This window comes from Pistacia vera, unplaced genomic scaffold, assembly GCF_008641045.1.
Source record: "Pistacia vera cultivar Batoury unplaced genomic scaffold, PisVer_v2 Contig539, whole genome shotgun sequence".
Classification (NCBI taxonomy): Eukaryota; Viridiplantae; Streptophyta; class Magnoliopsida; order Sapindales; family Anacardiaceae; genus Pistacia; species Pistacia vera.
In genome coordinates this window covers 764,964-788,493 of record NW_022196378.1, presented here as the reverse complement: position 1 = coordinate 788,493, position 23,530 = coordinate 764,964, and the positions used below count along the sequence as shown (strand labels likewise).

The window sequence follows — 23,530 nt, the reverse complement described above, 5'->3', positions numbered from 1 at the left end:
CACGTAAATTGACAATCTTTTAATATGGGGATTATTTTATTCTACCGAATCTTAAATCTTTATATTTTAGTTCGTCCGTTTGCTACTTTTATTGATTTATTGGGTTTAAATTACTAATTTTATGATTTATCTAAAATATTAGACTTATAAGATGTTAAAACATTAGATTTATAAGATATTTAATAGGTTTTAAAAATTAATTAAAGTACACGAAACACTCCAGTTATCAAAAACAAAAACAAAATTAATTTAACAAATTAATGGAAATTAAGGGGTTTTAAGAGTAACAATTGATTGAATTGGTGGGTTGATGTGGTCAATGTTGTCAAGCTTTATGAGAATCAGAATCAATTTCATGCATTTTTCAAAATATCATAAGAGGGCATCATCTTTCTATTCTATCAAATATACTTTGAATTAGTGCCTGGTACATGTACTAATTAAGTATGAATCTCAACTAATTTGGATGTTACAATCATATAATAAACGGAATCACTATCACATAATTCCAAAGTGATATAAAATCAATATAATAAGTTAAAAGTGAAATAACAGGTGTAAGGAGAAACCAAATCAAAATAAACCACATCTTATCTGTACCTCTTTTGAAGACAAGAGGTTCTTTCCAGCGAGATAATTTGGACACATAAGAATTAATTAACAGTTATCCATTTATAATTTATAAAATTTAAAACTTGTTACACCTAATTTCAGCCTTTTTGTCTTGTAATTTACAATTCACCTTTGCAACTTGCAACTACATCACCTCCCCCACCCCACCGCACGAACCTTCTTAAAATTCACAAAATTCCAAGGAAAAATACAAGTAGTTTAAAAACAAAACAAAACAAAACGTTACACAGCTCCAATCATCCTTTGTTTCTTAATACACTCTATTGACAACAGCTCCATTTCCCTCATTCTCTTCCCATTACACCCACTATTCATCTTATCAACACCATTCCCAGGTATTTTGAATATGTTTACTCCAAATAGCCTCATCATCTGAACCGGTTCAACCGCCTTCTCCACACTCGCTCCGGTTCTTGCTTTCCAGTCTATGTACAGTTGCTTATCCGGTCCGGTTGATCTCTGGAAACTCACAACGTCACCGGCTTTTAAATTTTTCTCCTTCACAAACCGGCTCCACCCTTTTGTCAGCACGTAACTTTGGCTACTATTCCAATAAGAATACCTAAATCTCCAAACTTTCCCCGTAACGTCTTCGAAATTCAAAAGCACTCCTTTGGAAGTGCTTCCGCTTTGTAAAGGGAAGTGCTTTTCCGCGTGTTGTTTTGGTATGACCAACCGGTTCAGCTTCCCAACATCGCTTGGCGTAACTGCTTTTTCAAAAAGCTGTTCACGCGCTTTCAAGACCCGGTCCGAACCGAACGAATTAACACCACCCTCAACTTTTATTCTCTTCCCGTTGACATCAAGACCGTAATTTCTCTTACTTTGCTCAAGTTCATCATTGTACGTATGTTTTCTGAGCATGTCAACGATCTCCGCCTTCGAATGAGAGTCCAAGAACGCAATTTCGATGTCATTCTCTTCGGCTTCCGCCAATTGTTTGAAGTTGGTAACTGCATCACGCCCACGGAAACGCTGCGCAGCAATATCATAGGCTTTTGCAGCCTCTTCTTCTTCATTAAAGGTCCCAAGCCAGACTCGCTGATGCTTCTCGTATATCTGAGCACCCCATCGGCCATTTGGTTGGGGCACGACTCCTTTGTATTTAGACGACGGAAGCTTTCTCGACTCGGCCTCGATGCCACTTTCAGAGTCGAAAATAACACTGGTGCCACTCCCAACTCGGCAAAGGCTCTCAGGTGGTGACTTTGTAGGTGGAAAAGGAGTGAAAGTTGGTGGAGAAATGGATGTGGAATCAGTTGTTGTACTCTCATCTAAAGAAGTTGCGTCCATATTTTTGATAAAAAGAAAGGGTTTAAGTTGAGTATAGAAAAGAGAGGTAATGAAATATGAGTTTAGATTTGTTTGAAGATCATGTGGGTGAAGACATATGTATATATATAAGAGAAGTTTGGGGCAAGTGTTTATTATTATAATAATATAAAGGAAGATACATGGGGTTTTGTAGGTAAAGAAATAAGAGAGATGGGGATGTGGGCGAAGTGGGTCAACCCAGGTAAGGAACTAACCAGGAAGATTCATGTTCATATTAGTAATAGTGATAATAGTATGTGTATGTTGTGGGTTATGTATGTGAAGTGGGACCTACATAAGCAAGTTGATGGGGTTCACATTACTGTGGACCGTGTTTAAGTTAAATTCATCCCCCCTGCTCTTGCTGACTACAAGCATGGCCTCTCATTCTCTCTCTCTTTCATATTAATAACATATTATTATTTTACATATCTTATCTTATACTGCTATGCTATTGATAACTTCATTTCCTCTATTTACTTGGCCACTAGGATGGGAGGTGGGCCAAATTATTATTAAGAGATGGATGGATGGATGGATGGATGGATGGATAGACATTGGACATTGAAGACAAACTAAAAAACAAAGGCTCATCCAACAAGAAATTCCCATAACAATACAATCTAAATTACCTGGCATGATTTGATTCGTCCTCCCTCAACTTTTCTTTTGTCTTATTGGGTAGGTTCACCTTAGTATCTCCCAAAACCAAAACTATTCATCATCATTCCATTATTTCTAACGAACATTCACATGTTCATGCACTTACATAATCCTAAATCTCCACCCTTCGATCCCCGATCCGACGGTGTTCATTTCTCTTAATTTTCCCTGGATCCAAATTCATAATATGAATTAAGTATCTGTACGGACGAGTCCCGAGTCTATGCAGGCAGGGCCCACTAAGTGAGCGAGTTGATCATTAAACAGAGTGGGTCAGGGGTTTCATTTGAGAGTACTGGCTGTGATTTTGGTCCTTAAGGTGGGTCCTACTGAGAGATTCTACATGTAATTAAGTTTATAGTTAATATAAATAGTGTTAGATTAGATTATATAAGAAGAAACAGTAGAGGTTGCGGGTACGGTAACGATGTACCGTGTCCATGTGTACTGTAGTAGTGATATACGGAAAGGGAGGGGTTGGTGTGTATTGCCACTCCTTACAAGTGGGAACGTGTGAATATCAAATCATGTTTGGGCACCTGGTTTTGGTTTTGGTTTTGGTTTTGGTTTTAGTTTTGGTTTTGGTTCTGGGTTGCCATGACTCATCCACAGAGAGCTTAGAAGCATTATTGATGTTAACATGAACACTATCTTTATGGACCCTACTTTCTTCTCTTGCCACATTATTATTTACGTCTCGACCGTCCCTTGTTTTGATGTTTATCACAATTTCACCTATTTGGTTGGTCACTTACACACAATAATAATAATTCACAAGACAAATCAACATTCAATTGATGCTACTACTACAACATTCTATCTAAAACTATGGGGGCATTTTGATGCCTAAACTACGGAAGATCTTATAACATAAGGTGCATTATTCCCAAATCCCAATAACAATATTAAATTAAACCCTACATTTTTCCTTTTTTTGTTCACTTTTTCTAGCTATTGTATTATTGAAAATACAATAAGGTACAGTCCTTTGTCAATTATAAAATTTATTCTTCAAATGATGTTATATTTCTGTGGATAATAGTAAACATTTGGAAAACAAAACATGTCACGCTAAATTTTTGTCGAGATTTTCCAAAGCCAAATGGAATAAGAACAAATTAAGCTCTTCTTATACGAAATAACGTTTAAAATTATTCCGTTTGAGTGGAAACCTAGAGGTATATAAAAAGATTCGCTTCTTAATAAATAAATAAATCAAATCCAGATTGATTTTTGCACATGAGTCAATTACAAAATAAGCAGCTCAGCCTTCCACATTTGGTATGAACTAAGCTGCAATCGAATCCAATCGAGTGGTAGGGCCTGGCCGCCCTACGTACGCTGGTGATGTGTTTATTCAACGGAACAACCAACACTCATCATAAGATCTGGCAACTTTTTGAGCCAATGTGGCCTTTCCAAATGTTGTGTTAAATTAATATATACTATCTTAGCAACATGTAGCTAACTACAAATTTTGGGTTAGATTTGTCACTGTCGACAGTATAAAGTTATTATGCCTTAAAGAAAGAATGAGTTTGTATAGTTGATTTATGTAATGAAATTAATTAAGCTTACAATAAAGGTGGGGTTCGGTGCAGTCCTAGTCATCTCTTTAAACTTTCATCATTAGATGTGTGATGGGTTTATCTCTTAATCTTAATCTAGAGTATGGTTTTCAGATTGACTTACTATTCTTTTAATTTTCCACCTCATATGGTATGAATCTAAGTTGTTAAAGTACAGTTTCCGACGGCTTTGGGTTCATATAAAAAAAATATACCATATAACTTAATCTTCTCAAAGATATCACACAAATACTTTATCTTAAAACAACCAAACAAAACTTTATAAGGTTTATATATTAAGAGAATGCAACCTCATTTTGGATATTGTCATCAATTCCATTTCCACCTAGGTTACTGTCTGCTATTGCTATGCCTCACTAAATACTTTTAATAATTAAAAGCATGCATGTGTTATCTATTTTGCATACCTTTTTCATTATAATATAATGTTTGTGATTATCTCAACCAAATTATTTTATAATATGAGTTGATGACATGCTCCCACTTTCCCACTCCCTAGGTTATTTTTTCGGTTGAAGATGACTTTCTGATGCCTACGCCACGTCATACCCACCGACGCCAACCCACCTCAGTCCTCACTCTTATTATAACAATCCAATCAAGATGCTACACGTTTGTGACGAAATCTCATCATCTAAGGAATCTTTGATTTGGATGCTTACTTTTGGAGATTTATTAAGATTTTAAACACCATTTGGTTGTTTTTAATCTCCTAATTATGACCAAATTAACCCACGTATCCCTTTTCAAAAGATGAGGTAATTAATAACCTTAATTAATGTATTTACTCCTGTAATAACCTTGATTTATTTATTTATTTATAACTGTAGATGAAGTTATATTAGTAACGCTTTTAATAGTTAAAAAAATTTGCTTTTTTTTTTTTTTGTTTTTGAATTCAAACATTGAGATTAATTATTATAATAATTTTAGATTCAAACATTAAGGTCATCTATCACAATAACATTATGATTTATATAGTCTTTTAGATCTGTAAAGTATTCAACAGATTTTAAAAATTAATTGAGGTGTTTATAAACTGGTATAAACACCTTGATTATCAAATAAAAATATATATATTTATATTAGTAAAGATTATTGTTAATAGGGTAGTTGATGATGTCAGTACTCTGTTCACAAGATAATGTATAATTAAGATAAAATAAAGTAAAGATGAGATGAGAATATCGTGCCACATCATTGGTTTATAAAAGGAACTGAATACCCAATTAACATCAAAGTGAAAGAAATAACAAATATTATCTGGCTAGAAAGTTATAAGTAAGAATATGTTCATGCTTTTAAAATTATAATCCTATCTTTCTTTTAATTTAATTTTTTTATGTAAAAGTTAAAAAAGAGTAATTGGGATTTGTGGAAGTTTCTTGCCGCGTCAACAACACGCATTATTCCATGGCTTTTGTTGGTTTCTTATCCTCCAACTTGTTTCGTCAATCCGTTCACACGCAACTAACTCCAAAACACCCAAAAACAAACAAATACAATTTTAACTCAAATGGTTTTTATTAGCGTCTTTTGACTGTTGCTTCATCCTTTACCGACGTGGACCATGACATACCTTTTCCGGGTCAAACCACGTGATCGTATCAGCTGTCAGCCCACTTTCATTATCTAACTCTCTATTTTTTTATTTTTTTTTTTTAATTAACCAACAAAATTATGCTTAACCCTTAATTATTGGCTCAACTGTATTACATAATTTGTGGGCCGTATTTAGTACGTCGCCTTTTCTTTCAAATGTTAGATTGAATAATTAATTCAAAACAAAAACAGATATTATTATTATATCTGACTATTTATAGATGACAAAAAAATTATTTATAAATATTTGAAACACGAAATATTTCAAAATTGGTTTATTTTATCAACGTTCAGACTAAATTTGTTGGTTTTTTTTTAATTATATAATGTTTATGTTGTAAACGCTATGTTTATGCTGTATATAAAATGTTGTTTGGATATGAATATCATAATCATAAATGATATGGTTGTAATATTTAAACGTTATCCCGTACTGCATTCTAGAAACTTTGAAACCTAATTAAAGGCAAGTGTGATTAAGTTAATATAAATAAATAAAAAATGAAGAAAAAATAAAACAGTGCCAAACTTGTAATATGGTATGCAAGTTTCAAAACATAAAATCTTGGTCAAAAAAGGCTTTTAGTTTATGGAAATAAAGTATGAGAGAAGATTCTTAATGAGTCAATCAAAAAACAGCTAGACTACCCTAAAAACAAATATTTATATATTTATAGTATAAGAAATAATGAGTTTACTTGAAACAGTAGGCTAATAAAAGCAGCAGAATACAGCTCCATGTCCATCCCATGAAATGGTTTAAGTATAAGTTGTTTTTTGTTGACTATAATAATAATTGTTATTATTATTAATATTATTGCATCCATCACCACCCTTGTAATTATTATCAGAAATGGAACCCACCGTCTCCTGCGTGCCAGCCACCAAACTCCAGTTATTAACTATTTTTACTATTCACGATTATATATCATAATGTAAATTATATAATTAGATCTTAGCAATCTCCTTTAAATCCTCATTATAATCCTATAGATGATTTTAAATTTTCAATAGCAATTCACGAAGATTCCATAATTTAGATTCAATAAAGTGAATTGTCCTTAATGCTCCTCTATTCAAAAGAAAATTTCAATTTTAAAGTAAAAGGACTTTTTCCCACTCAAATAATGGTTTAATGACACTTTCTCGTCCAGACTTTTAAAATATCACTTTATTACCAAAATTTATATTCTATTTTTTATTTCAATATTATTACGACCTCACACCATCACCATTCTTTTATATGATTATCACTTATCAAAACCTCTCAAACCCTCCTCTTACCGATTTCATTAATCGCCGACAATCGAACGATTATGGTTTATGTAACCATCTCTTCTAAGTTGAATTTTAATTAATCCCAATTATTAAAATTCAACCTTCCACAACCAAAGACTCATTGACCTTTATTCTTTAAAAACCCTATACTTTGGATCAAGTTTGATCTTTATTTGTCACTGAAATATAAATTTGAATATTAAAATAATATTTTAAAAATTTTGGATAAAAAAATGTAATTAAATTATTATTTGGGTGAGAAAAAATCATAACTCTTTAATTCTAGTACCCTTAATTTATTTGTGGCACTTTTATTGGATTTTTATCAAAGACTTTTGTATACATATAATCTACAATTTTAATTATAATAATTAGATATTAACTAGGTATTACCGACTTAATTTAAATGGGTCCCCACACTTTTAGAGCGTGGAAAAATTTAAAAAATCACATGAAGTTATGTTGCCGACATGGCACGCATAAACGAGACGTTAGAAAATCAAATAAAAAAGGGCCACTTGGAGTGTTGCAGTTGGCTAGCAATTCCTGTTTTGTTTATATTCAAGATAAGCATTCAATCCTCATCTTCTATTACAAGTTGCTACTACTAGTTGCCAATTTTTTTTTTTTTTTTAAATTTATTATGATATTTTTATATTTTTCACGTTTAGATTGTTAGCCAGAGTTGATAGAGAAGACTTCACGCATATTTCGAGGTCTATTGTTGGTCGTATTCAAAAGAAAAAGTCTTTAACAACACGTCATTTAATTCACAAATTATCTTTAATTAATTATAATTAATATTAAGATTAATTATAATAAATAAGAGAGTATGGAGGAGCTGTGGCTGATAGGTCCACTGCTTGAAAATTATGTTTGATTTTTTTTTTTTTTTTTGATTTTAATGAGACGAGACAGCTCACTGCGTTAATGCCGTAAAGATGGCGCTGCGCCTTTGGATTCTTCACACACCTTCTCAACGTGACAATCAATGTTATTTGTACTTTTCTTATTTTTAGATTCTAGAACTCAACATTTAATTTATTGAATGTTCATTAAATACCAAAATATTCTTTGTTTGATTTTTTTTATTTATTTTTTAATGGTAAAATGTTTTTACAGTTTATACGTATTTTAATTAATTTTTAAAATTTTAAATTTATTGATTAGATACAAATTTTAGTAATTATCTTTATTAATAGATTTAAACTCGAAAAAATCATATTAGATTTTTTTCTTATTCTTTTATTATTAAAAGAACTCAAATTTAGAAAAACATGAAAGAAAACTCAAGCTAGGGGACAATAATAAGTCCTGTTTTACATTTTTACTATCATACCACCTCAGGGGTGGGTTTTGCATTTGATGTTGTGTTTTGGTTTAAGATAATAAAACAAATTAATATCATAGTCATGGATTCATTTGTTCCTCATAGGAAATCATGTGGCATTTGAGAAGGCTACGTGGCCTTATATAGTATCATAACAAATTCTCTAAGTTTGGGATTAAGATATTTTTACAAACACAGAATGTAGAAGAAGAATAGTCAAAGAATGAAAGGGAATACAAAATTGAAGTCAAAGTAGCAGTAGTGAGAGTGTAATTTGAAGTTAAAAGACTTTGACTAATTTTTAGTCTTTGATTTCTATACATGTGGCAGCCTCAAATTCAATAATGCGCGGATTCATCATTTCTGTGTGTCCAAGTTGACAAGACCATACAAAAATAATTAAAACAACTTGGATTATAAAAAGCCTTATACAGTAATATTACGAAAATGCATATATTTGACCAAATTAAAACTAATGAAAAAACCATATCATTATAAATTAAACTTTGGAATTTGAAAAGTTTTCAAGACTTGATGATGTATAACTTCAATGGAAGATGAAAATTAGTAACGAAGTCACTAAAATATGATAATATAATATCAATATGGGACCTAACTTGTAATATCATCTGTTTTACTAATCATCAGTCCAAGTTTGATACTTAAATTCAAAGTCTAAGTTTTAGGATTTGACAATTTGATCACTTAGAAATGTGAACGCATGGGGAGATTTCCACATTTCCGTCGTTGCCCTTGACACGGACAGTACAGTACAGCTCTTTAAATCTAGCACTGTTTGACATGAAAAAGTAAACCTAAACCATAAGAAAAGAAAACTCAAAACTCTGCCAAAATAATGACCAAGTCTTCTTCTCATCCCATACAAACTCTGGTTATGAATGTTGGTGAAATTAATAATGGTCACGAGAGTGCTTACAAAGTCAAACGTGACATATAGTTGATTCTTAACTTCCCAAAATAAAATGGAAACTGACCTCCTATTTCTAATTTAATCATTCTAAAGATTGTAGGTGGAAGTGGAATTCCTCATCTTATTACATTACAACCAGTGTCCAAAGGATTGGATTGAACACAGACTTGGGTTTGTTCGCAAATCCCTGTCCTACTTCTACCATCGTTTTCAAACAGGGTGGATCCATACAGATTTTGTTTCGATTTTCTTCTCTAACTCTTAAGGATATTATGCATTATTTTTTAAATTTTAGTAGCTACCCCATTAAGAAAGTGGGTACCCATAAATTTTGCTACCTTCCTCTCAGATTCGGACTCTGGTCTCACTCTCACCCTTCAAGTCATAGCTGACGGCTGTAAATCTCCAATTGATTATTTGTATAATAATATGATATCATGAACTTCATTCGGCTTAACGACTGTTGTCACTGTCTTAGTCTAACCTCAAGTGTCAAGAACAGCCTCATATGGCTATATTATTCTCATCTTATCCAATCCAACACTCACAATCTTCTCTGCTGTACTCGAAATAGTTCCAAGAAGAACAACCCCAATTATTTTTGTAGACCCAGAGCCTATCCCTTTACCTCAGTTTGATATCAATTTTGCCATCTAGAATTATTATTAGATAAACCAGAAAAAAATAGACATTATCTATTGAAACTTAAGGTGATTATTTTCTGGACGATATATTTTGCAACAACAGCTCATTCACAAATAAGGAAAAGCAAATCATTAGTATAATTGAAACAGCTTTGGTAAAGTTGATTATGAATAAAAATACAAAATTGAGTTAATAGTGTGAAACTAATCAAATTAGTGTAAGAGATAGTATGGGAAAAGAGTGGCATGAAGTTAATCATGCAGAAATAATGAAGGCGGGACCAGCTTGGTACAAATATGTGGTGGCCTTTACATGCATTGAAGTATGAATTTACAACATATATTATACATTCATCGAAGAATGCCGCAAAGTGGTGGAGGGCTAAAGGTTTGTTGATAAGGATAAAGGTGAGATGCATTGTATTCTTCAGGGTTTTGACTCTCAAAAGACCCCATTTTGGTTGAAATCATTGAACGATGGATTTCTTGTTTGGAAAGCAGCAATACAGCTCACCTCAGCGTTTAGTAGTTAGTACAATCAATCATTTTCAGCATCTCTTCTCTGTGTTCTGTTGGTGAGTGACACACTATCAACATCAATACTATACTTCTTCCATCGGATCTTAGTGTGGATTTAGAGGAAGTGATGGCAGTCCTTTCGCATGTTGGCTTTCCATTTCAAGAAGCATCAATGATTTTTGCCTTTGATATCTGTTTCTCTTAGCTGCAAGTGCTGGAGATAAATATCCAAAAAAAAAAAAAAAAAAAAAAATCCAAGTAGGTCAGATATTTTATAGTCATATGGAAACTTGTACCTCAATCGTTTTAGAGATATTTTTCAAGCACAAATATTATTGTATTGTATCAAACTATACTCATTATAAAACTTTTATATTTAAGTAATTTGATGCAAANTACAAACTCTGGTTATGAATGTTGGTGAAATTAATAATGGTCACGAGAGTGCTTACAAGGTCAAACGTGACATATAGTTGATTCTTAACTTCCCAAAATACAATGGAAACTGACCTCCTATTTCTAATTTAATCATTCTAAAGATTGTAGGTGGAATTCCTCATCTTATTACATTATAACCAGTGTCCAAAGGATTGGATTGAACACAGACTTGGGTTTGTTCGCAAATCCCTGTCCTACTTCTACCATCGTTTTCAAACAGGGTGGATCCATACAGATTTTGTTTCGATTTTCTTCTCTAACTCTTAAGGATATTATGCATTATTTTTTAAATTTTAGTAGCTACCCCATTAAGAAAGTGGGTACCCATAAATTTTGCTACCTTCCTCTCAGATTCGGACTCTGGTCTCACTCTCACCCTTCAAGTCATAGCTGACGGCTGTAAATCTCCAATTGATTATTTGTATAATAATATGATATCATGAACTTCATTCGGCTTAACGACTGTTGTCACTGTCTTAGTCTAACCTCAAGTGTCAAGAACAGCCTCATATGGCTATATTATTCTCATCTTATCCAATCCAACACTCACAATCTTCTCTGCTGTACTCGAAATAGTTCCAAGAAGAACAACCCCAATTATTTTTGTAGACCCAGAGCCTATCCCTTTACCTCAGTTTGATATCAATTTTGCCATCTAGAATTATTATTAGATAAACCAGAAAAAAATAGACATTATCTATTGAAACTTAAGGTGATTATTTTCTGGACGATATATTTTGCAACAACAGCTCATTCACAAATAAGGAAAAGCAAATCATTAGTATAATTGAAACAGCTTTGGTAAAGTTGATTATGAATAAAAATACAAAATTGAGTTAATAGTGTGAAACTAATCAAATTAGTGTAAGAGATAGTATGGGAAAAGAGTGGCATGAAGTTAATCATGCAGAAATAATGAAGGCGGGACCAGCTTGGTACAAATATGTGGTGGCCTTTACATGCATTGAAGTATGAATTTACAACATATATTATACATTCATCGAAGAATGCCGCAAAGTGGTGGAGGGCTAAAGGTTTGTTGATAAGGATAAAGGTGAGATGCATTGTATTCTTCAGGGTTTTGACTCTCAAAAGACCCCATTTTGGTTGAAATCATTGAACGATGGATTTCTTGTTTGGAAAGCAGCAATACAGCTCACCTCAGCGTTTAGTAGTTAGTACAATCAATCATTTTCAGCATCTCTTCTCTGTGTTCTGTTGGTGAGTGACACACTATCAACATCAATACTATACTTCTTCCATCGGATCTTAGTGTGGATTTAGAGGAAGTGATGGCAGTCCTTTCGCATGTTGGCTTTCCATTTCAAGAAGCATCAATGATTTTTGCCTTTGATATCTGTTTCTCTTAGCTGCAAGTGCTGGAGATAAATATCCAAAAAAAAAAAAAATCCAAGTAGGTCAGATATTTTATAGTCATATGGAAACTTGTACCTCAATCGTTTTAGAGATATTTTTCAAGCACAAATATTATTGTATTGTATCAAACTATAATCATTATAAAACTTTTATATTTAAGTAATTTGATGCAAAACCATTTAAAGCATTTACATTTCTAACAAGAAGTCCAGAAATGTTCTAGGGAGTGCAATACTTGAACATATTGCAAAAGACAAATGCAGATGAGTTAATTTCAATCAAAGCAGCTGTGCTATATAAGACTGACTGGAAGAAGTAATAACACCCTGAAGTATATAGGGTCAGTTCAATATTGGCCCTCTTTAACCATAAGCTACTGACATTTAATTCTTACTAGTTAGAGAAGAAGAAAGGAGGTACACATAGAGGCCATTAGGAGACATCTTGATGGCATAATTCCAGGCAGGTGGACAGTTCTAATATATTTTCCCACAATGGACATGATAAATAAGAAAGCATAAGCAAGTTGAAAGGAACGTAGAACCAGAATAAGAGAAAACAAGTTCGATATAGATATAGTTCCACAACATCGTAAAAATAGCAGCAAAACTCTAGCATGTCAGTGTTTTCTGCTCCTTGTTTGAACTTTTTTTGATATTAAAAGCAATCAGAGTTTTGAAATTTGATTTCTTTAATGTTTTATAATCTGCTTGGATAAATCATCCTAACTTTTAATTCTAGATCTCAATATATTATCATTTTACAATTTCAGAGAGTTCTTCAGTTTAATTAAAGGTATACAACAATAGGAATTTAAAGGGTGACCGTTGTCGTTTTCCAGATGGAATTCAGATAAAGCAACAAAGAAGTTGAATTTAGTATTAGCAAAATTTAAGAATGCATATCATTTTTGAAATAGTATTATGAAAATGGAAACAATAAAAACGTGTCTAGTCGAGTTTTTTTTTATGAAAAGAATAAAAATATATTTTCAGCATGTATTCGTTAAAAATATCTTATTTATATTTTAAAAGAAGAATTAAAAAAATTGCAGACAAAAATCAAATAATTCAAAACTGCTTTCCAGTTTTAAGAAACAAATCCTGAAAATGGAGAAAACAATGTCAAATAGTTTCCCTGCTTTTTTTGGGTCTTTCCTTTGTCAAAAAAGGCTAGAAAGAAGATTGCATTTTGTAAAACTAATTTCTCAAAACAACTGAAAACTGTCCTTTCCATTTTGTAAAATTGAAAATGGAAAAAAAAAAAAAAAAAAATTATGAGAATGTATCTGTGCGCACCCTAAGCTTCTGCACCGTTTGGTTTAAGCTTTCAAGATGAAAATCAAGTCAGCAGTGGCTAATTTTTGTTTTATTGGAGCCTAAATTTGTTTCAGATACTTAATTATTACTATATCTGTTCTTCATGCATGTTAAACCAAATGATAAGTGTTTAAGGTGGAACAAAATACTCTGATAATGATAAACTAATGAAAAAGAAACCAAAAGAAGATTGACAAACTTTAACTTATTTGAGATCATACTTACACATCAAATCTTGTGGTAGACCAAAGTCATAATCATTCCTACCCCGCCTGATGCAGCACATGTATACGATCAGCAGAAGCACACAAAGAATTACAAGGCACGATAGCCCTATTGCTAATTTACCACTTTTAGATAAGCCACCATTTTCCCAAAATAGAGGGCATGACGGCAAAGAAGGTACACCACACAAACCTTTGTTACCAGAGAGGCTGAAAAGAGACATTGTGTTACATTGAGAGAGTGCACAGTATAAAAATTAGTTTCAGATATTTATACAAGCAAGAATGCAGTCACACTTCAGCCAGAGCAAATGAACTAATCCTTTGTTTAACGTTTTTATATCCCACCAAATATAACTCATAACAATGCATTTCAGTACGCTAATCAAATAATAAATGCTGATCATAGTGATGAACTGTGAATAATGTCATTTCAACAAAGCAGCCACATTCGTTTTTTATTCAGTCAATCAGTTTTGTCTTTACATACCAAGTACAGAATATGCTTCAGAAAGAACTTCCACAAAACCATAAGCTAAATAATTATTCAAATTTGTCATTCCAAGGTTTTCACAAAGCTGGGTGCAATGATAGAGGTTTTTTCTTGATCTTTATCCGAGTTTAGGAGTTGGCAATAAGAAATTGGAAGGGCGGAAACATGGAAGCATGGGATACAATACAAAGCATGCTGCCTTATAAAAAGGCATCTAGCTATAAGGAAAGAAGTGGCCATAGAAAGAGGGTTGTATGGAGTTTTACTTGTCAATGAGAACAGACTTAAAAGGAATATAGTGATTGCTGAAGAAGAAAATTGACATGCAAGCAAAGATGGGGAACCTTTTAGAATTGAAGGAGACTCAGATTGATACCTCTTCTCCACAAACTACACCATTATGATCAATAATGTTTCTCACATTAATTTAAAAGCCAATTCTTGATGATGCACCAACACCAACTCCCAAATTATGAAAGCCAATTAAACTTAAAGGCTGTCAAATCTGCTTTGGACATAATTGTCTAGACTCTAGACAGGAGAGGAAAACATAAATCAGTTGTGCAACATATTTATGGTCAACTCTAAAAAGTAAATTTTGTACATGATTTCAACAGTTGGGTTGGAAAAAGTGGAAAATCAGCCATCACAGGCTAACAAGATAAAAATCATGACCAAATTTAAGCATACTATGAAGCAAAGACCAGTTGGACAGTAATAATAAATTAGCAAATTTAACAGCAATTATAACCAACATTCTTTGACGTAATAGCTAGTGCCCGAAAGGGTACACAACCTGGGATTGGAGGGGAAAATTTCACCCAAGGAGTATGACCGTCTACAACAAAATTCTCAGGGAGAAGTCAATCAGAGAATCAAAAGGCGATCGAAGGAAAATTTGCTACATTATAAGTAGCTACATTACTAAAGAAGAAAATATCAGAAAAGCAAAATGACAAATTAAAACTGCAAAAAACAAAATCTAATATGTACAATATTCAGTAAAGTCAGTAACCATTAAGACAACACAACATCATGTATGCAATGTAATTTATGGACTCCACAAATTCCTCTAAATACAAATTGAATAGCCACATAAAGAATAATTACAGGTTAGCAACTTTAAGTGTAACTTACTCAATTTCTCCACCATGCACGCCAACTGAGTAAAGTTCCTCTGGAACTTGCCCATCTAGCAAGTTATTATTCAATAGCCTAAGAAACGAGCAAAGATGGAGTTAATACAAAAGCAATATTGAAATAACAGACAAAAGCAATCTGCAAAACTGCTATATGTTCACCCACAGAAAAATGGTACTGATTATCTTTATTTATTTTGTAATGGCTGATGGAACCCCTTATCTCTATGTGTCTGGCTCTCTGCATAAGTATATTAATTTATTGAAATTGGAATGACCATTTCTTAAGGGTTGAGTGATCATGCAAAGATTCCCCCACTAGAGGATTGTACCATAGCAGAATAAAAGAAGTCTAACCAATGTTGAGATGTACTGGTTCAGTCAAAGACTGGTGTTCATGGTTCCAGTAATGTTTTCTTGAGTCTACCTTTAAATACTAAGCAACTAGAACTAGACTAAAAGCATATATAGACCTTCAAGAAATAATTTTCTCCATATATTTGACGTTATGTGCCTCTGCAGATGAAATAATTGAAAAGATTTTTGGTATATGCTGGTTGATTACTTCTCTGCCTGTTTCCTAGAAGTCCTCACATTTGGAATGACAATGAGGTAGCTACCACCACGCTCATCATCTAGTTTCTTTGTCATGTGTGTAGGAAGCTATGATATCTTCTGCTTACAAATCTACTAAACATCCACTAGTAATTGGAAAAATATGCTAAAATAGGATAGTACTGAAAGTAGAATTGACAGAGAACTTCTTGATGGTAATTTTAATATTAAGTTGAATCCATGAATGTCATGTCAAGCAAATTGATTTATAGAAATTGAAATAGACATTAAAAAGCAAAGATATATAGTTATGAAAATTCCTTCCAGAAAAAAACTCATGAATGTCACTGCTGGCATGTTAATAATAGAAATTTAAACTACCATTGTATGTGAATAAGTCCAACAAAAAATCAAAATGGACTAACCATGACATAAATTAAAATTTTAGATCAATCACATACTTATGCTTGAGATATTCAACACACACATAAGCAAATAGTTCAATAAGTACAAATCTTAACTGGGAATCATATAAAAAGCATAATCCAGCAAAGCCCTATTTCTGTAAGAATGTAGAACAAAAATTTAAAAATTCTCATAATAAAACCGTGCAAACTACTTACACAAGCTGCAGCTTTGAAGAAGTTAGACTACTTGGTATAGATCCTGTGAACAGATTATTTGACAAATCCCTGAAATGTGAAAAACAGAAAACTATTAATATCAACTTCAGCAGCCACATTTAAAACAGCTTTGACAAGGCATTACATTTGAAAATGGAGTAATTGGGATGAAAGAATTGCAATCAACTATAAACTGAAAGGAAGATAGAAAATTCATTTATTTTTGTCTTTAATCTACCTCACAGGAGGTTCAAAGTATATATACAATAATGCTAACAAAAAAACAATTTTTTTTGGCTTGGAAACAAGAAGAATTATATTGAAAAACATCACAAATAAAAAGAATGGATCCAGCTAAACTAATGGAACTTAGCCTAGTGAGATAACAAGAAGCTGAGTGGAAAGCGAAAGCTTTCAAAGCATAAAACATGATTGCAAATGGCAAATTAAAATTGTTTTATCAGGAAAACAAAGTGTAGGCTCCTTAACTTAAGCCTCATGTACATCCAGAAATCCACAGAGAACTAGAGATAGAAGATCATCAAGCAAAACTACTCTTGTGAGAGAAGGTAAAGTTATTTAATCAACCAAAAGACCCAAATTCCTAGAAATTCGATACACAAAGTAGTAAAGTATCAGTCTTGTATAATTACTGTAAACTAAATCACACTGAAGACCTCTTTTTATCTTCTATTTTTTGTTGAAAAAAAACCAGATTATTAGCTATAATGAAAATGAAATAAAGACACCAAAATGAACACATAAAGGAGCTTACTTGAACTATGTTCTAAAAAGCAAGTTAGGTGAATTAAGTGCAGATACCACCTAGCACATGTCATACACGTTAACAATCAGAAACAGTGATAGTAACAGAATAGTATACTTACAGTCGTGCAAGAGATTGTTGACCCAACCCTGCTGGTAAAGCACCCCCCAAAGAATTAGTGCTCAAGTTCCTGCAAATAAAGAAGCAAAATGTTTCTGAATGTCCAATTGATTTACAACAGTAATTACAACTTTTTCCTTCCTCTATCTCTTTATCTATTTATTTATTTTTTAGTTGGGGGGGTGGGTTGGGTTATCCATCAAAATAGAACAAAGAAAAGAAACCGAACATCACAAAATATTAACAAGCAATACATCACATTCGAATATCTGAAATTTTTTTTTTTATCTAAATTGCATTTTGTCAACAAAAGGAACGATCATTTTAGATAATTAGTACGATGGGAGCATGAGAACTAAGGGGAAGTAGGTTTCTAACCATGGTGAGCTAAAACAAGGTTGATCATAAAGTCTTACTCTTCTTGCTCTGGACAGAGTCAGGGTGGCAAATAAGAAGCCACATGCCAGCTACTTGAGCTTGGACCTGGGAAGATTTTGGATAGTTTAATAAACAAGCCTGAACTGAGTTGGCCAGAGCTTGCAAGCATATATATTCTTTTCTCCAGAGGAGCATAAATATTCAACACACACTAAAATTATCCTATATAATTTTTCTTAAGCAACAAAGTTTTACAGTAGCTGGTTATCTGGAAGTAGAGCTCAAGCTCATATTAAAGGGTTGATGCTAACTCAAACTTTGTTTCTATTCAAGGTTAAATGGTCTTGCTCAATTAAATGAGCCCAAACTTTGCAAGTATCACATGAGCATATCATTGGACATGGTCAAACTAGCTAACAGTTGCTCATTGTGTGGACCTAATTATAGATGTTGACTAAATAAATGCCTGGAAGAGGTCCTAATCCTATAGGTAGAGGACTTTTTCCAACATAATGTGGGAATAAAAGTTGTTGCAAACTATTGTCACAATGAAGAGGTATTACATGTACTTCACTGACTGGTTGATCATATATTAATGAAAACAAATCACTATAACAATAAAGACGGACAAGGATTAGGTTAAACGCAAGGTGGCAAGCAATAGGCCAAAACAAAAGCAGGAAATGTGAGACAAGATACAGAATTCTAAAACTTATTGGTATATATACTCTGAGCAGGATAGAAATCTCGATTCATTATGTTGAACTATAGCAGAAAATTACAATAAATAAGTAATAATTCAGAAGCTGAGAATATATTATCATACAGGAATTTTAACGCATAAAAAGTAGGCAGCTGTTACTTACAGGGTTACCAGGTTTGATAAGAGACTTATTTTGTCACTAATAGTCCCTTTCAAGCCTTGACTTCCAAGATCTCTGATATAAATGTAAAACATATGAGTTGCATGTATAATCTGATATACAAATTTTGTTTTAAAAAATAGAGCCATAGAGAAAGAAAGAGTGAGGGAATTTCCAATATTAATAAGAAAGAATAGAAAAAGAAAAGGCACTGGATCCAGTATTGCTACAAATTCATATGAGATGTAAAGGATTATCACTAACAGTATGGTAAGTGGAAGAAAAAGAAAAAGGGAACTAAACCCATCTTTCTTTACACCAATTTGGTTTGTAAGACAGACAGGGGAAGCAAAAGAAAGAACTGTCACTTTCAACCATTCACATGATCAACGGAGAGAAGAAAAGAGAAAAATTACACACTTTTACCTTTATATGTTGAAGTTGTATGCACCTATAATTATATGTGTATGCTTTTATGGAAGAAAAGTAGTGGAAACAAAAATTGATTTTCTCCCTCCATAGTTCTTATTCTTTCTGACACTCTTCTGTTAATATATGGAAGAATTGAGTTTTATACTCCTTCCCAACCATATCGGGTAAATGGTCTTTCCTACCCTTTCGCTCTTTCAGCCTGTATCTGTACCTTCTATTTCCCACCTACCCAATCAACTGTGAACTCAGAATGATTTGCATTGACACTGTCTGCGTCATGAACCATATTATGTCAAGATAATGCATTCTTCTTTCTCCCAATAGACTGGACTTCCAGCCTCCTAGATTAATTAACTAACTCGTCTAGGTAAAACTCCTTGATATCTTTTAACAATGTGCTATTATCTTCTTCAAGGAAAAAAGTTGCTTTGTTTCACTGTGATTGACTGACTGTATGTTCAATATGTTCATTAGATGTGTAACATAAAGTAAAGCCAGGGCTTACATTTGTGATATGACAAGGGCAGTTCCAGCTTTGTTGGGTCGACATGTAATTCCTTCCCAAGCATCCCAATTTGTAGGAGCACAAGGATCACCATTCCAACCCATTCTGTCAGGAACACGAAGTGACTCTTTCAATGCTCTCATGGCAACCACTACAAAAACAAGCTCATAATAAGCACACTTCGCATTCTCACAATTTAAAGCAGAAGCAACCTCATTCTCAAAATTTTATTTCTTTTCTTCTCCTTTATGAATGTCATGACCAGATTAATAATTTTTCTTTCCCCGTCATTCATAATCAACAAGAAAAGCCAAAAATAAAAAATCATTCTGAGGCTAAAAGCAACAGAAAAACAGAGTATTGAAAAGTGATCAATCTAGCATGTTTTACAGTTTCAAAAATTCAAAAACGCTATATTGGAGTATTCAGTTATTTGAGAGTCAATCTTATTCTCTAAGGAATTTCTTTTCCATTCTACATTCCCTCAGCAATGAGATATAAAAGTGGGGTAAAACATGCATTTCCTATGATCTGTATTTGCTAGCTAAAAGGACACATTATCAACAACTAATGTTTTATCTTCTACTAGGAAATAAAAACAAAAACCTCTACGCATTAAAAAATACTCCAACGAGAAGCTTACTATTTCTGGAAACTAAAACTCTGTTTTTATATGACTAACCTATCAAACAGGGTTAATTTTGCAGTTCACATCCAAGAAACCTTCACTTGAAGAAATTAATAACTCCCAAACTCAATACGTGGACTATCCACAAGAACAATTCTCTATTTTTAGAAACGACTGTAAAATTGATACAATAAATACCTTGCTCAGGCATGGTCGAGAGATCAGCGGGGACTATCGCGTAATTCTCAAGCCCACTGATGAGCACCGCACCAAGAACAGGCAGCAGCTTCACACTCAGTCCGGTACTGCTCAAGTTCTTTGCCACGTAATACATACTATAGGCAGCGAAGGTCCCCACCTGCTTCACTATATCAACTCGGCTCACATTCTTGTCATTCACCACCACATCAAATACTCTCTGCCCCACCTTAGTAACGCTCGAATCAATCTCCGCGAAATGGAACCAAAGCAAATAATCAAGTTTCGCATCCACCTCCAATTCGTATTCAATAGCTCCGCGCGACATGATTGCTGTTTGATACAGTTTCATTGGGAAGTAATTCGGTGGTTGATTAGTGTTACTAATTTTTTGTCTAGTAGACACGGACTTAACTGAGTTTTTGGTAGTTTGTGATTGGAATCCGGAGTCGGATTGCCATGAGCGTCCAAAATCATCGGGGTCGTCACTGAACCCCGGGCCCCACTGGTTTGACCCACCAGATAATCGACCGTAGTTGACTAAAATGTGGTTGTTACCGATGTCAGTGGCACCGTAAGACGCCGGATCGATTTGTTGAATTTCAAGTGAGCCAATGACGGGAGGGTCAGTGGCAAAACTGTAAAAACAGAAATCGAGTTCGCCGTCTTTGACGAACGCGAAGAGATCGGAGTAAGCTCCATCACGAGCTAAATCCTCGGGCCAGGGGGAGCGCCAAGAAAAGACTAAAGTGCCCTCGACAGAGGCGTCGAAGCTGGGAGCGTGAGATTTCCCATCATAATTGTCGTAAACGGTAAAGGTGCGGATGTAGTAACGGCCAGAAGGCAAATTGGGTATTATGTAGCAGTTCTTTTTGCCGGAGGAGAGCGGAAAGAAACGGAGAGTCTTCTCGTGAGGGAAACGGAAGTGTAACGGCTCGGAGACAATAGAAGTGGTCCCACCCGTGTAGTAGCGATCGGCAACCCATGTTGTGTTAAAAGGATCGACGGTGGAGGTTGCGCTACCGCAATCAATATGGAAGCTGGTGTCTGCACAAAAGAAAGAAAAAGAAGTGAGTGAGAGCTTGAAAAATCAGTTAAATTAGTTGAAGAGATAGAAATGTAGTTACCAAAAGGAAAGGAAAAAGTTAGAGAAATTAAGAGGAAGAGAGAGAGGAGGAAGAAGGGAGACATGGTGAAGGTGGGGGAGGAGAGTGAGTGTTTGCACATAAAACAGAAATTTGGAAAGAGAAAGTGGAAGAAGAATGAAAGGGAAGCGAGATTAGCGGGATTGAAAGGAGATGACCAAGGATTGGTTTGGAGATGGAAATGGAATTGAAGTTTGTAAAGTACTAGTTGCGGGAGTGTGAATGTGAGGAGATGTTGCTCAGGGCTCAGCTAACCTCACTAGATGAAGTCAACTAATTAAACAAAGGTTAAGTAGATGAAGAATGAACAGCTTAGCGTGCCGACGTGGCAGCCATGCATTAGTTAGATAATTTATGATTAGCTGGTTGAGTATAATGATCCGACTGCTAATGGGTAAAAGGGGTGGGAACTCGAATCTAGATTCGAGAAACCATAGAACATATCTTTTTGCTGTTTTATTATTAAAGGGATTTAAATTTGGGAAACTATATTAAATGTTCTTTTACTTATTTATTATCATACCACCTATTAATAATTACATCAAAGAAAATCGCGGGGGTTAGTTATTAGTAGTGAATGACAAAATTAAAATCTACCCGCATCAACAATCAGAAATAAAAACACAAATAGGAGTAGCGGTTGAGACGGTTGGCCAATTATTTCTTTCCCCCCCCTGTGTTATGTTTCATTATTTCATTTATTACACTTTTTTTAAGAATACAAAATCAATCGTGAATAATATTTTTGTATGAGTTAATTTTAAGTTTATTAATTTCTAACATTCTATTTTATGGACATTTAGTCATAAAGAAATAATTAATTATTGGAAATATTATTTGTCAACCAACTAAAAAAATATTGTTATTAAGTTTGAATACGTGCAAAAAACTAACTTTTGAAGTTCATTAAATCTATTTATTAGAGCCCAACAAAAGCAGGTACATTATATATATCAAGTATAAATGGATATTTAATCAAAGGGGTTTAGAGGTTTAATTTTTAATAGAGGTGGACGTTGAAATTTATCGGATTCTTAACTAATCAATAAATAAAGATTAAAGAAAGTATTAAATTGGGTAAAACAGTTGATGGTAGGTTATTGGTGAGCCATCACCCGTGACACGCAGACGTACTTGTTTTGTTTGTTTCTGAGATGGAATTACTCGAATTACGCTCATAAAGTTGTAAACAAACAAATCCTATAGATTTCAAAATATAATTTCTCCTCGTCTTATTTATATAAGAATACCATCCGACATGTCCTATTAACTAGCTGAACGAAATTTATTTTATTAATTTAAGCTCATTTAAATTGAATTTGAACTTACCACTGTAAATAAATAATTTCACATAAAAAGGAAGCGTTTGATTTCAGCAGAGATGAAAGCCATAAACCCCGGAAGGTCAACATTTATAATAATGCGTAGAAATGATAATGTGAATAGTCAAAGCTGTAGAAAATGTTGAAAGCAGTTACAAGATTTGAAGGCATGATTTAAGGCTGCAAAATGCGGTTAGCCATCTAAAGATTAAACAAACGATTATGGCAATTGATTGAAATTTCGCAACAACCCCATGTTCCGGAGCGTCTGGTAGTCAAATAATATATACAATATATGAATGGAGAAATCCCCACAATCTACAAGAATTAAATTCCGAACAATTGAAAATCCTTGTTTAAGTGAAATAGTAAACGAAAAAGAATATATGGTCAGCCGAGCAATCAGCCAGATCTGGAAATTATGGAAAAGTAGTGTCACTTGAACTACTTTGGAAAAGGCAAAGAGAACTTTTTGCTGTGAGCCACTAACACTAAACAAATG

At 33.5% G+C, this 23,530-nt stretch overlaps 2 protein-coding genes across 2 annotated transcripts; both read right to left on the bottom strand.

Annotated features, from left to right (window-relative positions):
• Positions 1 to 788: 788 nt before the first annotated feature.
• Positions 789 to 2,055, bottom strand: LOC116107511 (AP2/ERF and B3 domain-containing transcription factor RAV1). Its single transcript, XM_031393781.1, has one exon. The coding sequence runs from the start codon at positions 1,924 to 1,926 to the stop codon at positions 856 to 858; it is 1,071 nt and encodes a 356-aa protein (XP_031249641.1). The 5' UTR covers positions 1,927 to 2,055; the 3' UTR covers positions 789 to 855.
• A 9,670-nt stretch (positions 2,056 to 11,725) lies between these two features.
• LOC116107486 (receptor-like protein 4) lies at positions 11,726 to 21,978 on the bottom strand. Its single transcript, XM_031393747.1, has 9 exons — positions 21,689 to 21,978; positions 20,562 to 21,608; positions 19,736 to 19,886; positions 18,802 to 18,873; positions 17,559 to 17,627; positions 16,672 to 16,740; positions 15,492 to 15,569; positions 13,863 to 14,071; positions 11,726 to 12,320 (listed from the first exon to the last, which is right to left on the bottom strand). The coding sequence occupies exons 1-9, from the start codon at positions 21,786 to 21,788 to the stop codon at positions 12,211 to 12,213; spliced, it is 1,905 nt and encodes a 634-aa protein (XP_031249607.1). The 5' UTR covers positions 21,789 to 21,978; the 3' UTR covers positions 11,726 to 12,210.
• Positions 21,979 to 23,530: the final 1,552 nt, after the last annotated feature.